General features: G+C 43.9%; 1 protein-coding gene across 1 annotated transcript in view; it reads left to right on the plus strand.

Moving 5' to 3' along the window:
* The window catches only part of FNDC3B (fibronectin type III domain containing 3B), a 185,220-nt gene that overhangs the window by 138,093 nt on the left and 29,432 nt on the right, over positions 1 to 17,695 (plus strand). The window contains exons 12-22 of the mRNA XM_030954819.1: positions 3 to 127; positions 2,380 to 2,554; positions 3,193 to 3,279; positions 4,941 to 5,079; positions 5,619 to 5,690; positions 6,174 to 6,292; positions 8,873 to 8,978; positions 9,765 to 9,937; positions 11,991 to 12,104; positions 13,087 to 13,236; positions 16,837 to 17,117. Of these exons, the coding sequence (XP_030810679.1) occupies positions 3 to 127; positions 2,380 to 2,554; positions 3,193 to 3,279; positions 4,941 to 5,079; positions 5,619 to 5,690; positions 6,174 to 6,292; positions 8,873 to 8,978; positions 9,765 to 9,937; positions 11,991 to 12,104; positions 13,087 to 13,236; positions 16,837 to 17,117 (1,541 nt within the window). The remainder of the gene's footprint in view (positions 1 to 2; positions 128 to 2,379; positions 2,555 to 3,192; positions 3,280 to 4,940; positions 5,080 to 5,618; positions 5,691 to 6,173; positions 6,293 to 8,872; positions 8,979 to 9,764; positions 9,938 to 11,990; positions 12,105 to 13,086; positions 13,237 to 16,836; positions 17,118 to 17,695) is intronic.

Consider the following 17,695-nt stretch of genomic DNA (forward strand, 5'->3'; position numbering starts at 1 on the left):
AGGGAAAGAGGAACAGTGGTTTCAGAGAATGTTACTTTGGGAGCCAGAAGCATTGCAAGCTGACCAAGCTGTGCCCAGCTCTGGGCTACACCTTCCGCCTGGCGGCCCAGAACGACATCGGTACCAGGTGAGCTCCTCAGAGAACTGGGGAGCTTCCTTGAGAAAAAGTGTACTTGAAAAGTTCACCCATCAATGAGGATAATTCCTCCATAAAGAGGAATTTCTGGGGGGGTGGGGGTTTGTTTCTTTTCCCTTCATGGTTTCAAATTGAGTATCTGACATTTGCTCTGTTAATGCTTCAAGGTAAGTCAGGCTTTCCTTGATGATACCCTTCACCTCCCAGGGAATTGCTGTGTACCTTCAGCTGATGAGATCAGTCTGAGCAGATAGGCTCCTTTTGAGGTGTTAAATGGTGTTTTGTGGTCTGTTCCTAATACGAAAAGAATACATCTGTTATGTAAAATTCCCACTAGGGACCTCTGTGAACCAAGAAAAACAAGCAAGGGGAAGTTGAGATACAGATTTTGAAAGGAATCTTGATATATTTATTTATTTTTCTGGTTTAAAGCAAAGCCCTTCTGTCTCTTTTCAGCAGTACAGTCCCTTCCTTCTTCAGGACTGGCAGGGCTGGCTGATGGGGTGGGAAAGAAGGGAGAGATGGGCAGGACTGAGAGAGGACAGGCACATCCAAGGCACTGAAAGATGGGGTTTAGCTTTTCCTTGCACACAAACTGATGCACTCACACGAAGATGGGTGAGAAATCAGACTTAGTTCAATCCTCTGGGAGCTACTGGGGAGCACTGGGATGAAATGTTCTGCAGCTGAGGGGCAGAGTGTGCCCAGAGAGACTTAGTGCTGCAGGGGCAGTGTGTGCTCCTGGGCTCAGGCAAGCAGGGCAGGCCAGGAAAGGTTCAGCTGTGAAGAAGCCAAACATCCAGTGCCCTTGTGCACTCCTTTATTGTCCTCCGTAGCTAAACAGGATCTAATCATTATTACAAGGACACAAAAGAAACAGCACTGGTTTATAATAATGTGTTTTGTGTAGGGAGAGTCCTGCATTGTTCTGTCTTCTCAAACACAAGCCTCTCAGTAATTTATAGCTTTAGAAAGCTTCTTTATTCATGTTCCTGTGTGTTCCCTGACATGGACTGAGACCACTCATGTGTGCACAGAGTCCCTTTTCCCAACTTCTGGCAAGATTAATTCCCTCCCCATTGAAATAATACTCAGTGTGGAGGGAGAGGGGGGGCTGACCTGCTGAGTGTAACTGGAAGGGAATTGGGTTTGTGCAGACTTCCCAGTTCTGGCATCTCTTTTCTTTGCCAGATTCTAGATTTTTAAAATATCTTACTGCATGTTTCAACACTCCTCCCCCCTTTCTTTTTGTTTGTTCTCTTTCTCCCTTTTTTCTGTCCCCTCAGGCTATTGAGGAAGGAGTGAGCTAAAAACTATTTATGGTCAGCTGTTCTGGGCTAATCTGTGAGATAAGCACCAGCAACACATGCCTTATTTTTATAGACAGCGCTCAGAATTAAGGCATGATAATGTCATCTAACACTTCATGTCATGAGATGGCTTTGGTTTGTTGTAATGCTTGTGGACTTACCATGTATGATGATTTTTGTCTTGTTTGGGTTTTCGTTATAGGTGCTTTATTTAAATATAAGTGTATTTCAACAAATAGGTTGTTTTTGAGAAAGAAGATTCTGAATAAGGAGATTTGGCTTTTTCTGTGTGTTAAGTTCATGGTGTGACTTTAAAGTACAAGATACGTTTTGTACTTTGCAAACAGATTTTGAAAATTGCAAGAATGTCCTTTGAGAGGACCTTCCTTTGAGAGCTTGATCAGAGTTTATAGAATTGGTATTCTGCACACCTCAGGTTCAACATCCAAAAGTTGAACACCTCATGTTTTGTTTCCTATACTTTAGTACCCCTTTGTTAAATGAGATTTTCCTCCACAGTTAATACCAAATTGATATTTTTAGGCATTCAAATATTTTTTCCAGTGTTATTGTGGTGAGATCTGTAAAAATGACTGTGAGGACACATTATCCTGCATTTTTTTTTCTATTCTTAGTTCTGGCATTTCCTAACTGGGTGTTCATCTTTTCCACCTGAGAAATTTGAACTTCATCCAAATTTTTTGAAAATGTGAAATATTTCTCTAAGTACATTGGGGTTTAGGTTTCTTTAGCTTTGTGTTTTTGTGGTGGTGGGGTGAGTTTATTTGGGGTTTATTTGGGTTAATTTTTGGATTTTTTTGGTTGTTGTTGTTTTGGTTTTGGTTTTTTTGCTTGTTTCTTTGTCTGGAGTGGGGATTTGGAGGTTTGTTTGTCTGTATTTAATATTTCTCTCTCTGCTCTGTCTCTGAGCAGTGGGTACAGCCAGGAGGTGGTTTGCTACACTGCAGGCAATATTCCTCAGACCCCTTCTGCACCACGGCTCATCCGAGCTGGTGTGACGTGGATCTCGCTGCAGTGGAACAAAGTAGAGGGATGCACACCAGAGGAAGTGATTTCCTACACCCTGGAAATTCAGGAAGAAGATAATGTGAGTGCTGTGTTGCCATAAAGTGCATGACTTAAACCGAGTTTTGATTTATTAATTGGAGATCACTGAGAGCAGCATGGACTGTTCCTTTGGAGGGCCTTCCAGGAGTGCTGGGTACTTGGCAGGGTGGAGCTCTGTGATTTGCTCTGCTGCACAGCAGAATTAGGAATCCTTAGCTAAAAGTCTCTGCTGTCATCTATGATTATTTACAAAGCCACACAGGATTCTGTGAGGTGCAGGTCAGCTTGTCCCTGGCTAGGTCAGTCTGCCATGTCCTCCTGGCTGCTCCTTGGTGGGCTTGTGTTCTGTCATCTGTCACTTCCAGTTCTGTAGCAGGTTAAACTGTCACAATTGGTTTTGTGCTTATTTTGCAGCAAAATTACATTATTCAGGGCAGCTGCAACGTGTCTCTTCTAAAAAGAAAGTATTGTGGCCTTGCAGTTTAAAAGTAATAATAGTAATAATAATTAATATTGTTATATATATAAAATATGTTTGTTTTTTCTTGTTTGGTTTTTTTTTAAGCACTCAGCTATAAAGCCCCTTTGCTGTAATGTGTTTTAGGTACAGACTAACACAGGGAACACTTTCACAGACTCCTCAGTTATGGGAAGTTGTTTGGTTTTGTATTTTTTTAGGATAGCATGTTTCACCCAAAGTACACTGGAGAGGAGCAAGCCTGTACTGTGAAGAATCTCAGAAGAAGCACACAGTATAAATTCAGGGTAAAGTCTTTTTTCTCTTGTCACTGTGTACTGTTTTCTGTTTTGGGTTTTTTCCAGGCACTACAGGGATCCTTTAGTGCTCCCTCCAAAACTGAGTCATCAAATACAAATTTGCTTTATACTGTGACCTAATATATTAAACTGTTAGTTGTATTTTCTGCCTTTATCACACAGGAGATACTGTTGCTCAGACTTTGGGGAACAATCACAGTTCTCAGTACCATGTGGGAGGATGTTGTAAAAGTGTAGCTCAGGGTGTGAGGGGGTCATAGTCAGCTGCATTGCTCCCAAAAACCTGGTCACAAATCCCATCTCACTTCTACAGAATGCTGCAAACACTGTCAGGTGCCCAGCCAGCACAGGGGCCTGTGTTCCCCTGGCAGCCACAGAATGAAGCTTTTCTGTCTCATATATCAATGTGGCTGGTTCTGGAGCTGGTTTTTAGCAGGTGTTGGTGTCTTCTCCTCTGTGGATGCTCAGAGCCCTGAGAGATGCTCTGAAGTCTTCCTGCAAACACCAAGTTCAGCATTTTCCTCTCTGTGCTGAGGTCTGTGATCAAAGCACAGTGTGGATGTTGCTGTTGAGGAGAAGGCAGTGGGGTGATCCAGGATCAGCTGTGGTGCTGCTGTCCATCCATCCCTGTCCACTGCAGTGGCTCCACAAGAGGTGCCATCCACATGTGGTGTCCCTCTGGAGGTGGCCAGAAGCGGTGTGTGAGCCCAACACCTGGCCTCTCTAGGTTTTAGTATAGTCAGGAGCAACAAAAAGAAAAAATCACAGAGTCATAGAATGGTTTGGGTTGGAAAATCACCTGATTCCAGCCCTCCTGCTGTGGACAGGGACACCTCCCACTAGACCAGGGTGCTCCAACCTGGCCTTGAACACTTCTGTCCACGAGGCATTCGCAGCATTTCTGAGCAGCCTGTGCCAGGGCCTCACTCCCTCCCAGGGAATGCTCTTTTCCTGCTCTCTGGGACAGAAGACCTTGTGAAGTTGCCTGAACTACCCAAAGGATTGGGAAGAATTTGTGCTGTCACTCTGAGATAATGCCTTTTAGCTTAGTGTTGTAAAGGCTGTTGTGGCATGTGAGAGGAGAGAACACTTGGTGCTTCTTTGCAGACCTGCTTTCAAATAAAACATGGATTTTACAAAACTGCATTGATACCAGAACAAATTTGTAGCCTGGTGTCAGTGGCTACAGGCACAGCTTTGATCTGACTTTTAATTGTGTGATTACTGATATACTCTGAATTACTTTGTAAATAGCAGTTAGAAATATCTCCAAAACAAAAATACCAAAGTTATTGTTATGGTTCTCTTGTTTTGTTATTGTTATGGTTCTTGTTATAGTTCTCTTATTTTTCTTTTCTGAAAAAGCTACTTGTTGCAAGTTGACCCAGTTATTTTTAAAAAGTGACTTTTTCTTAAAGGGAAAACCAGCACTGCTTTTATCTTAAACATGTAATGATCTATTGCTGGTGGAGAGGGGAAGAAATCACTGCATTTTGTAAAGAAACATCGTGACAATCTAATATATGTTACTACAGTCCCACACACTTTGGGATGTGACATTTGTGCAATTACTGAAAGAAGTTTGGTGCAGAACTGCCAGGAGAGCAGTTGCAGTGAACAGGGGTAAACTCATTGTGGTTTTGTTTCAGCTGTTTGCTTCCAACGTGGAAGGGAAGAGTTCTCCCAGCGAGGTGTTGGTCTGCACAACCAGCCCAGACAGGCCAGGACCTCCCACCAGACCCGTGATCAAGGGGCCAATAACATCTCATGGCTTTAGTGTGAAGTGGGGTAAGCCAGCTCAGACTGATGTAGCAGAGCTTTTTGGGGTCGGAAGAAATTCAAATAAAATGGCGTAAATGTGTGTTAGAACTTAGATTTTTCATGCTCCTTCTCAGCCCAAAGTTGAATGTGTTTGGAGAACTTGACAGCTTATTTTATTTAATATTCTAAAAGGTGTGTAGAGGCTCTTGTGTGGTCAGAAGCAAAAATGTTTTGGTTTTGATTAATTCACACTCGAGTACATCTTCAGGCTTTTCACTCTCCATTTTATGTCCCAATGCAGCTTCATTCCAGCTGCTTCCCTTATTAATAGAGCAAACCTCTACACACTTCCCTTTCAGTGCTTCTTCCATACATGTTGTTTGGATCATCATTATCCAGCAGCCTTAGTCTGATTCATGCTGGAAACAAATGTCTGTCACCCCCTTCTGCTGCCCATAACCTGGTGTAGTTACTGTGGAGGAGTTTGGGGAGAAGGAGCTGGATCAGGAGCAGGTTTGGTAATTGTTTTGTCACCTTTCGCTCCTTTTCTTGTCTGATTTTTCCAGATCCTCCACAGGATAATGGTGGTTCAGAAATCCTAAAGTATCTGCTGGAGATTTCTCAAGGAAGTCCAGAAGGTAAACTTGAGACAAGTTGTCTTAATTTAAAAACACTGTGGCTACTATACGGAAGTCCTGATTTTTTAGGTTATTATAATTAATGCCCTAATAATGTGATTTAAACAATTATGTACTTTGCAAGATTCCTGGGTGAGCTGAGGTTGGATTTTGGGAAGGTTTTGTAGTGGGTTTTTAGGTGTCCTCTTTTTACTAATCATGACAGAACTTTATATTATATGGCTAAATCTAGAAGTATTTTTATTTATATTTGTGTGCATATATTTGCACATTTATACATCATATATAATACTCATATTTATTTGTAAGTATATGTATTTGCATGTATATCTATGTGCTATGTCTTCAAGTGGAAAATAACATTCATATTAATACTAATGATTTTCCTGAAATACATCATTTGTGGAAGATTTTCCTTTCTCCTGGACATTCCTAAATGTGTTGCTTTCCACTTTTTTAAACTTGGATGTATCTTATTTTTAGCAAACCAGTGGGAAGTGGCCTACAGTGGCTCAGCTACAGAATACACCTGTACTCACTTGAAACCAGGCACTTTGTATAAACTCCGGGCATGCTGTATCAGCACTGGTGGACACAGTCAGGTGGGTGTTATCTAACAATAAGGGCTATTGGGTTTATATTTTTCAGAGATTTATCTGCTAATTTTGGTAAAATACTTCTGCTTTCAAAAGAAGGGAAAAGTTTTCCCTGTAGCACAGTAAAACTAAACTGATTGCAGTTAATCTCATGCTGCAAGTTGCTGAAATTTTGATTTCTGTGTGTACATAATTTTCTTTTCAGCAAGCTGCAATTTAGTGGGATTTGGTTTCCTCAGAACCAATCTGTAGTTGTTTATATTTACATCAGAAAAAGACCATCATGTATATCTGACGTGGCCACTTGCTTGAAAAAGGCCACAGACTCTCATGTGCTTGACCCTGTATTGACTGGAGGATGCAGAAAGAGGTGGTTTGTTGTAACAATTATCTTTCATAGGGCTGAATCCTTTAAATTATTGGGTTCCTTATGTCAGACCCCAATTCCTGTAATTCCCCTCTTTGATTTAAATTCAGTACTTATACGCTTATTCCTCCTGCTCTGGTGAGCTTTTTCTCATTTAAGATTGAGTACTTTAGGCCTTGACATTATTTTCAAACCAAGGAAAATTAAAACAGAGAGCATAGTATTGAGAATGCTAATGAAGGAACTCTATTAATTGCATTTGTACTGACATGCTTGACAGCATCTCCCCTCCTTTACTATTTATATAAATTTCCATGAAGTGGTGGGTGTAGAAGACAATTTCTTGTAGCTGTGGCTCACTTTGAAGGTGGTGGCCATGGCAGAGGGTGACTGAGCTGTGCTTATTGCAGAGGTGACTGAGCTGTGCTCACAGCAGGGTGTGACTGAGCTGTGCTCCTGTCAGGGTGTGACTGACTTGTGCTCCTGTCAGGCTGTGACTGACCTGTGCTCACAGCAGGGTGTGACTGAGCTGTGCTCCTGTCAGGGTGTGACTGAGCTGTGCTCCTGTCAGGGTGTGACTGAGCTGTGCCCCTGTCAGGCTGTGACTGACCTGTGCTCACAGCAGGGTGTGACTGAGCTGTGCCCCTTTCAGGGTGTGACTGAGCTGTGCTCCTGTCAGGGTGTGACTGAGCTGTGCTCCTGTCAGGCTGTGACTGACCTGTGCTCACAGCAGGGTGTGACTGAGCTGTGCTCCTGTCAGGGTGTGACTGAGCTGTGCTCCTGTCAGGCTGTGACTGACCTGTGCTCACAGCAGAGTGTGACTGAGCTGTGCCCCTTTCAGGGTGTGACTGAGCTGTGCTCCTGTCAGGCTGTGACTGAGCTGTGCCCCTTTCAGGGTGTGACTGAGCTGTGCTCCTGTCAGGGTGTGACTGAGCTGTGCTCCTGTCGGGCTGTGACTGAGCTGTGCTCCTGTCAGGGTGTGACTGAGCTGTGCTCCTGTCGGGCTGTGACTGAGCTGTGCTCCTGTCAGGCTGTAACTGAGCTGTGCCCCTGTCAGGGTGTGACTGAGCTGTGCCCCTGTCAGGGTGTGACTGAGCTGTGCTCCTGTCAGTGTGTAACTGAGCTGTGCTCCTGTCAGGCTGTGACTGAGCTGTGCCCCTTTCAGGGTGTGACTGAGCTGTGCTCCTGTCAGGGTGTGACTGACCTGTGCCCCTGTCAGTGTGTAACTGAGCTGTGCTCCTGTCAGGCTGTGACTGAGCTGTGCCCCTTTCAGGGTGTGACTGAGCTGTGCCCCTTTCAGGGTGTGACTGACCTGTGCTCCTGTCAGGGTGTGACTGAGCTGTGCTCCTGTCAGTGTGTAACTGAGCTGTGCTCCTGTCAGGGTGTGACTGAGCTGTGCTCCTGTCAGGGTGTGACTGAGCTGTGCTCCTGTCAGTGTGTAACTGAGCTGTGCTCCTGTCGGGCTGTGACTGAGCTGTGCCCCTGTCAGGGTGTAACTGAGCTGTGCTCCTGTCAGGCTGTGACTGACCTGTGCTCCTGTCAGGGTGTAACTGAGCTGTGCTCCTGTCAGTGTGTAACTGAGCTGTGCTCCTGTCAGGGTGTGACTGAGCTGTGCTCCTGTCAGGGTGTGACTGAGCTGTGCTCCTGTCAGGGTGTAACTGAGCTGTGCTCCTGTCAGGGTGTAACTGAGCTGTGCTCCTGTCAGGGTGTGACTGAGCTGTGCTCCTGTCAGGGTGTGACTGAGCTGTGCTCCTGTCAGGGTGTGACTGAGCTGTGCTCCTGTCGGGCTGTGACTGAGCTGTGCTCCTGTCAGTGTGTAACTGAGCTGTGCTCCTGTCAGGGTGTGACTGAGCTGTGCTCCTGTCAGTGTGTAACTGAGCTGTGCTCCTGTCAGGGTGTGACTGAGCTGTGCTCCTGTCAGGCTGTGACTGAGCTGTGCTCCTGTCAGGCTGTGACTGAGCTGTGCTCCTGTCAGGCTGTGACTGAGCTGTGCTCCTGTCAGGGTGTGACTGAGCTGTGCTCCTGTCAGGCTGTAACTGAGCTGTGCTCCTGTCAGTGTGTAACTGAGCTGTGCTCCTGTCAGGCTGTGACTGAGCTGTGCTCCTGTCAGGCTGTAACTGAGCTGTGCTCCTGTCAGGGTGTAACTGAGCTGTGCTCCTGTCAGTGTGTAACTGAGCTGTGCTCCTGTCAGGCTGTAACTGAGCTGTGTTCTCCCCCAGTGCTCCGAGAGTTTACCTGTCCGCACGCTGAGCGTGGCGCCGGGGCCCTGCCGCCCGCCCCGGCTGCTGGGCAAGCCCAGGCACAGGGAGGTGCAGCTGCAGTGGGGTAAGCCATTTTTTGTTTTTTAGCCCTGTCCCTGTCCCTGGCTATTAAGTATCCACTTCATTAGAATATCTGTCCTTTTATTTCAAAAACACAATATGACTCAAAATCTTTTTTTTTATTATTCCTTTGCAATATTGGCTTGCTAGAAGCTTCTAATGCATAACTTCTTTCAAAAAATTGAGTTAGAACATATTGAGGGTTTGGGTGGCATTTAAATCCTGATCCACAGTATAACACATAATCTATTGGACCCCTGTTGTTGTGCAAAGATGTTGGACTACACTCATGGCACTAAGTTGTCAAAAAATGAACATTTTTCAGAATGCAAGACAGGTGCCAGTTTACAACAGAGTGTTTTCTTCACAGTGATAATCTTGCAGCATCCAAGTATTTTTGTGGCATCACTTGTTAAGCCAAATTCTGGATGAGTAAACTTTCTAACTGTCAAATATAATTCAACACCAGCATAAAAATCCACCCAAATGATTGCTGGAAGTATTTTGGTGGTTGCTGTTTTTCTGATCCCCAGGCAGTTTGATTCTGTGCTACTGGCTTGTAACATAACATGCAGGTATTATCAAATACATTGTTTTCATGGGCAAAAACAAAGGTGCCCACAACAAAAGAGGTATTTGTGTCTATATCTATATAGGTAGAAGATATCTGTGAGATATCTTCTGTCTATACACAGAAGCAGAAATACACATTTCTGTGGTATATGAAGTAAAAAATGGCTGTTCTGGCGCACGCCCTAACGCTATTAACGAATTCCATGATTTCTTTTAGATGTCCCTGAGTCAGAAAGTGGCTGCCCTGTCTCTGAGTACAGCGTGGAGATGACAGCCCCTGAAGAAGTGGTTTCTGAGGTGTACCACGGGGCTGAGCTGGAGTGCACCGTGGGCAGCCTCCTGCCCGGGGCCACCTACGGGTTCCGGGTGCGGGCCCTGAACGACGGCGGGGTACGTGAGCTGCCCCAGCCCCTCTGGGTGCTGTCAGTGCTGCTCCTCAGCTGGGTCAGGGGGAGATGGGCAAAGGAAAAACCATGTGATAAATGCTCAAAAGGAATGTGGGAGCTGCAGTTTTAGACCTGGGTCTCTTTTAAAAGGAGATTTTGATTACTGGTACGGTTTGGCCAGAATCAGCTGCTCCCAAATGTGCCAAATCCCTGCTGAAAGTCACAGCTGCTTGCAGGGAGGATTCTCTTCATCCTCATTCTGTTGCATTTCCTTTTTTTTTGTTTTAAACCTAAAGTGTGTAAAAACAAGATCTGCAGTTTCACTCAGGTGGTGTGTTTTGAGGGAAACGCACACTCCTGCTGACTTTTTTGTTTTAATTCTAAAAAAGCACGTGTGCTTTATAGATTCAATGAAGTTTTTTCTATTAAATTATTTCCTTGAAAGAAGTGCCTTCCCAAATACATCAGAAATTCTGTCTGATGTCCACGGTGATCTGCAGAAAGATCTTTTTCATTGAGGTTTAGGTTGATTATGCTTTCCTTTGTGCCATTCCAGTGGTGTTTAATATAAAGTCCCAACTAAACTACATGCATTGACGTGTTTCTCCCCAGGAAATCTTGATGACAAACATAACACAAAGGTTTGAAGTTACTCACTTACAGGGAGAAGTTCTGTTAAAACTTGGGTATTAGAAATATCTGCAAGACTGTTTTGGTTAAAAACACCCACTGTTTTGTTTTTGTGAAAAATTAATTAAATGCACATGGAAAGATAAGATTTGCTTGCTGGAGTGAGAGCCATTGCCTACCTGGTAGCTTTGAATATGTGATGCTTTGCCTTTTTCTTTTCTTTTTTTTTTCCTTTTTTTTGGCAGAACAGTTGCAAAGCATTTCTGAGTCCACCCTTTGTTAAATGAGGCGATTGGTTCTGGTTTGGCTCCGTTTTTCTACCAGGTGCAAAATAGGGGAGGATGTCCTTTACCAGATTCTTCCTTGAAAACAGAGAAGTCAATAAATGACATTTTTTGCCATGTACATTCTTTGTAAGACAAAGCAATCAGTGTTGGCCTTTCTTCGTTGGCAGATACTGACACGTCTGCTGAGAAGTTTTCTGGGGTTCATCATTTCCGTGTCGTTTGGCCTTTTTGTAGTGGCTCATTTTTTTCACGCTCACTAGTACTGCATTACAAAATAAGTAAATACCAGTGTTTTTCCTCTAATTGCTTCCAAGTGAAGCTGCTTTGTTCTGGAGAACGATTTCTAATTAACTCGGGGATGTACTGAGCAAACCTCGCTCTTCCACTCAGGAGGCCTCAGAAAGGCTGTTTCAGTGCTATCTCCTGTCCTCGCACTGCTGCATGAAGCCAGGTTCCCAGACTGCTGAAAATTGGCTTTTTTTCTTTTGCTAATCTGCATTTAAATTATTCTGCTACCACGGGCTCAGAGGCTGTCTGAGCTGAGCTGCCCATGGAGCGGAGCGTGCGCGGCGTGTGCGCAGCGATGTCCCTACACGCTGTACCAGGCTGGGCTCCAGCACATCCTGTCCTGTTACAAGTAACCTGGGGCAGGCATTCTGTGTAAGAGAAACTGGAAACGGACTCCAGTATGTGCTTTGGTCTTTGTGCTCCTCTTTGTATCCATGGGAAGCTGTTTTTGGTACGTGAACACCCTGTGCTAAGGTAAGGCAGAGGGACACAAACTGTTCCTCAGTCACTGTGTGCTCATTCTCACTTTTGGGCAAATTGGAGGTGGTTTCTGCTTTCACGAGCACTTGCTGCCACACAGGAGGATGCACAAAGGATGTACCTGCTCTCTGCTTGTTCCTGAGCTCACCTCACACTTCAACTCTGAGTCATTTGTGTGAGCTCATCGTGAGCTCTGGTGGTTGGTGCTGGGTGTTGGAGGCCCAGTCTGCCTTTGAGAAAGTTTAGTGTGCTGAAAAAGTTCATGTGCTGTTCTTGGAAAGCTCTTGAGGGCTTTGAGATGGGTGTACACCTATATAATAATAATAATAATAATAGTAATAATAAGAATAATGATATCTTGTTCCCCTGTAGTACGGGCCGTATTCGGAGGTGACAGAGGTCACCACAGCAGCAGGACCACCAGGCCAGTGCAGAGCACCTTCCCTGTCCTTCCTGTCCAACACACGAGTCCTGGTCAGCTGGGAGGTGAGTCGGGTCCCCGCCTGTGTGATTCCACCTTGCTTACCCAGACCAGTACGCTCAGCACAGAACTCAAAACTGAGCTTGAGAGCTGTTCACTGGGCTGGAGCTATCTCGTTATGCAAGGAAACCCCAGGTAGAAACTATTCTATTGTAGAAAGTTATCTTTTCTGCTTTGCTCTGAAGAATTACACAAAGCTGGACATGAGTCTTCCAGACCAGGATTCAGACACAAAGCCTCCTGCACTGGCATCAGATGATAGAAGTGCACTTTGCAAGCTTTTAGCACATCAGCATGTTCTCATTTGGAATTACAAATACAAATATTTGATTTTGGCTGAAACTGGAGTCTGATACAGAATTAACTCTCCATAAATACTTATGATGTAGGGCTTTTCCCCCCCTCAAAAGTTTGTGTTTTCCCCAAATATTTACTTTTATTTTAATTTGTGTGCATTCCTCCTCCATTCTCCAGCATCTTAGGCATTGAGCTCAAGATAAGTGTTAGCTTAAGTGCTATGGGGGTGATTGGTGCCATTGCTCTCCTCCCTTGCTGAGCTGGTTCTTTTCTCAGCACATGAGTGACTGCTTCAGGCTCTGAGGCCAGTGCTTCCAGAGCTGTGTTTTGATCTCTCAGCTAGGCTGCACTAGATTGGTGCTTTTTTTATGTTCTCCACGGTTGAGCTTCTGCCAAGCCAGTGGAGAAACAATTTATTCCTGAGTGTCCTGATGGAAGGCAAAGTAGCTGTGTGCACTCATTTCTCTGAATTTCAATCAGGTAATTTTTGTGCAGAATTGTCCTGTTTCAGTAACCTCTTAGGGAACATTAACTCAGTACATTTCTATTTGCAGCAGTAATGGTGTATTAATTTAAAAATAAGGGTGATGGTTGGGCTTTTTTTCCATGTACTTCATTCCTTCCCCAGTGAAACACAGCGATCCAAAGTGCTCATTTCTGAACTGAACCACATAAATATTTGTGTTGCAGAGTCCTGAATGTTCTGGTACTGACATCTCTGAATACAGATTAGAGTGGGGAGAAGAGGAGGAATCTCTACAGCTTGCATATAGTGGCACAGAAACCTGCTTTGAAATCAGTGACTTGTCAGCAGCAACGCATTACTGCTGCAGGCTACAGGTAAGGCAGGGCTGCATGCATTGCCCTCTGAGAGCCAAACAGAGTTTCCTTCCACTGCTGTTCTTATTTTTATCATTAGTTCCCTCTGAAGTTATGTGCTCTGTAAGGCAGAAGGAATGCACATTTATTTTAAGCAATACAGACTGATGTGCTACTTAAAACTTGTGTTTTGTTACTTTTGGTGACTAATGCCTGTAAGGGCCACCTTGCCCTCTGATACCAAAACAATATGGTAAGGGTTTAGAAAATTTAAAAAAAAAAAATTTTCTTCATGGTAAGGAGAGGTAAATAATATCCCAACTGGATATTGAAGATTTCTCTGCCTTAAATAATGAATTCCAGCATCTGTTTGATCTATCAAGTAAGGCAAAGCAGCTGAGTAAATTCCTGTTTGTAGAGGAGATGGTACCTGCCAGAAAGTGAGTTCTCATTTTTGCCATTTTGATTTTAGATTTGTGAGACTGGATCTCAAATAGTCTTTACATTATTTCTTTTCCTTGATCTCTTTATCTCCTATATTTTCAGTAAAAAGTAGCAGTTAAAAAACTTTGTATATCTGTGAAAGTAGAAAACCAGGACTTTTCATCCTTTATGTCTACTGATAAATAAATGCAAGGTAAAGCAACTGGGAGTGAAGTAAAAATATTTTACCTAAGATACTCTTCCACAAGATATATTTGTATGTGAAGGCAGAACACTCCCACTAATCCAACCCAAATACCCACCCAGCTGGTAGCATGTGGACCACCCAGGGTAATTTCTTTGATCAAGGACAACAGGCTTCTGTTGAGTGTTTTGTTATAGTTTTGGGGTTTTTTTAACCAGGATATTGAATTTTTTTCATTTTTTAGGGAAGAAGGTTTGGAGGAGCTGGCCAGCAGCCCAAGAGCTCAGGCCCCACAACTCAAATGTATTTTGTGTCTTGGCCAGAGCTGCTGTGCCTTGCCCTGGCACTCTGGGGGAAGGAGAACGAGGGAATGTGTGAGAGGCTGGGAGGTGTGAGCCAGAAAGTGCCTCTTGTTTCTGCAAGAGGGAGAGCATTCAGCATCTGCTGGGGAGGGAGGAGACTCTGAGACCACTGCTGTGGGGAGCCCAAGGAAAATTTTGTGTTAAAAATGGAAACAACCAGCTGTATGGCATCTTTGATTTCCAGTGGGTGCTTATTTCAAACTACCTGCCACAAAAATGTTGCACAAATCTACCCAGTTTTTAATGCAGCCAGTATAATTTAATCCATAGGCAGAAGTTACGGGAAAGGCACAACAGCAAGAAGATATTTTATTCAAGTCCATCAGTGGCTCAGGTATTACTTTCTAGAGAGCTTCATCCTCTGGATCTGATCCTCTGCATTATGTGAAGAAGAATTTCTTACAAGATACACTGTAATCTTCAAACAATTGCACAAAAATCTCCCCACAAAGTAGATATAACAGGCAAAGAAAGTAAGTTAAATAGTGTTAGAAATGTTTATTTTATCTGTTACCAGATTTAACGGAGAAATTTCCTTTTTAAAAATAAAGATTCCCCTAACCACATTTATTCAGCCTTCTAATAAACACACAGTATTGCTATCTCAATCTACAGTAATTCAATAAAGGGGAGAATTGAGGAATCAGGCATATCTAACTGCAGGGCAGACAATTGTCTTAACTGTTGTTCAACTTTTTTCCTGTAATGAATATTCCTGAAAACAATAGTGGCTTCTGCAGAGGGAAATACTGTGTCACTTGGGGGTGGCAGGGGAAAGCAGCTAGGCAGCAAAGCCCCATCAGTTATGGTGATGAGATTGTCCAATAAAGCAGTTAAAAAACACCACTGACAATAAATTGCTTGGAGCAAGATACAAATGGCCAAACACTGGTTTAGAGGCAAGACAAATCATGTCATTGGCAGAGCACAAAACAGGGCTCACTTCTAACAGCTCCAGGAGTGCTGCATTAAATAGAAGATTTCCCTGGAGCAGGATTTGTTTTGAAGGGCTTTTTAAAGGCTGACAAATGTAACTTTATTATCTCTTTCTTCAATTGAACAAAATGTCTCCTGGAAAAACAGAACATGGCTTTGTGTTTGTATTATGCAGAGCAGAAATAAGTTATTCACTGCAGTTAAGCATAGATTAGAAATCAAACAGTTGTTTGATGTGTCCTGTCATTGCCCTCAGAGTCCTACTGGCAACATGGTAAGCCTGGATTTTTCAATGAATTGTAACCTGATGGGAGACTGTGGGCTAACTTTTCCAAATGTAAAGGAAATGTGGAGGGTGCTGGGCTGCACTGAAGCTTTTTTGTGGAGGTGTGTGCCTTGTGGACTCGTGTAGTTTCTCCTGTACCATGTTCTGTAAGCACTCCCTATCCTGGCAGGATGCTGGGCTGTGTCAGGAGGAGCCCAGCAGGCAGATCCAGGGAAGGTGGTGTTGCCCATTTCATGCCATTCCTGATAACCTGGAGTGCTGCATCCAGTTGAAACAGGTTGAAATAGGGAGGTTCAGATGAACTACAAAGAAAAAAATATCACTGTGCAGGCTGTTAAGGATCTAAGTGGTCCAGAGGGGCTGTGCAATCTACATACCTGGAATTTTTCAACACCCAACTGGAAAAAAAAGCCTGAGCAACCTGGTCTGCATTGTGTGACCCTGGCTGGAGTAGCAGGTTGGACAAGATGAGTCCCACAGTCCCTTCCAGCCTGTGTGGTTCTGTGATTGAGTTCATGATAATCCTGAGCAGGTAACATCAGTCATTCCCTGGGCAATTCCAGTGCAATGGGTACAACTCTTGCCACTGGCTGAGCATCAGCTAGCTGATAAAACCCCAGGCCTGTACAGCTGTGCAATGTTGGGCTTGCTAAGACAACAGCCTCTAATTAATGAGCAGAAAGGGACCAGGTTTTGAAACTTGGTTTCCTCTGGGATTCAGGATCTATGACTTAGGATGAAAAGCTTGATAAATTATTGCTCTCCTCTTTTGTGAGAGATACTGAGCTGTGTGCTTTGGTTGTGGTTTGGTGGTGAATTATGGCTTTTCCAACTGTAATGATTTTGTGATTCTGGGGAAATGTTGAGTCATAGGCTTAATGCTGTGCTGAGGTCCTATATTCTTATTTCAGAAGCTTTTTAGCATTAAATTAGTTATCCATTTTCCAAATTAGAAACCAGGGTAGTTTTTAACAAGCCAAATATCCCCTATCTTTAGGGATCTTTTGCTTGCATAAAGCATCTGTTGGCCCATCCTGCAGTGTACTGGGGACTTTGTACTGGGTGGTTCAGTAATTTTGGGTAGCCAGTTTGTTGATGTCACCTTCACTGGCAGCATGACTGTGACATTTTTCCTTACCAGCCAAAGTTTGCCACTGATAAAAAGGGAAAGAGAAATATTCTTTTAGGGAAAAGAGAAATATTCTCCAGTTTTTTTGAGACATTCCAGATTGACCAAGGAAGATACTAATTCCCTAGGATAGCAGAGGCATGAGTCAGCTTCAGAGAGGAAGCCAGCAGTGCACATCCTCTGAAGAATTCATGCAGCTCTTCCTGCACAGCTGATCATGATGAACTTGATACAGATGTGAAAGAGAGCACTGGTAGATGTTCATTGTGTTCCCTCCCAGGCCATTAACCAGGCTGGAGCTGGGCCCTACAGTGAGCTGGTGACCTGCAGAACCCCCGCGGCCGTGCCTGATGCCGTCTCCACCCTGTCCGTGCTGGAGGACGAGCACGTGGCTTCCTGCCAGCCCTCACCCTCTGTGTGCCTTGTGCTGAGCTGGGAAGAGCCCAGCAATAATGGGGCTGAGATCACATCCTACAACATCGACCTGGGAGATGTCAGCATCCCCGTGGGCAACGTGACCAGCCACGTCATCGAGGGCTTGCTGCCCGAGACCTCGTACCGGTGAGTGCGGCACTGGGGACAGGGATCACACAGCTCTGCTTCACTCAGGAGGTGCTCCTGGCATGGAGAGAGGTGAAAATGCAAACCAGCAACCCAAACAACCAGCCTAGGAGCACAGGAATCTGCAGTCATTCCTTGATGGAACTGCGAGTTCATGTTCAAATATTGTTTTCTCCCACCTCTTTTCTCCTCTCCTTGCATTATCTCTGACCTCTCCTCCTTTTTGAGTTGCTCTGCTAAGGTAAAGTTACACTGGTAATAATAAATTTAAAAATAAATAAATTTTTTAAATAAGAAATCATTTAAATGACAATGTTACATCTCATGTTTTTTCAGCTCCTTTGAAGTACTGTTCCAAGGGATTAAATTATTAAGTTATTGATCCCTGAGCAGGGTTAGCAATTTTCACACAATGAACTTTTATTTGTATAGCTACAGCTATATTTTGTCTCTGCTATATGGAGATTAATGAAAACATGATCTGAATTTAAAACCAATTTATGTTGTTTCAGAGTCTAAATTGCTAAGTGGCATTGCCAAAATTTTATTAGTTTAATGTTCAGGCTTATATGTTTTCT

Source organism: Camarhynchus parvulus, chromosome 9, assembly GCF_901933205.1.
Source record: "Camarhynchus parvulus chromosome 9, STF_HiC, whole genome shotgun sequence".
Classification (NCBI taxonomy): Eukaryota; Metazoa; Chordata; class Aves; order Passeriformes; family Thraupidae; genus Camarhynchus; species Camarhynchus parvulus.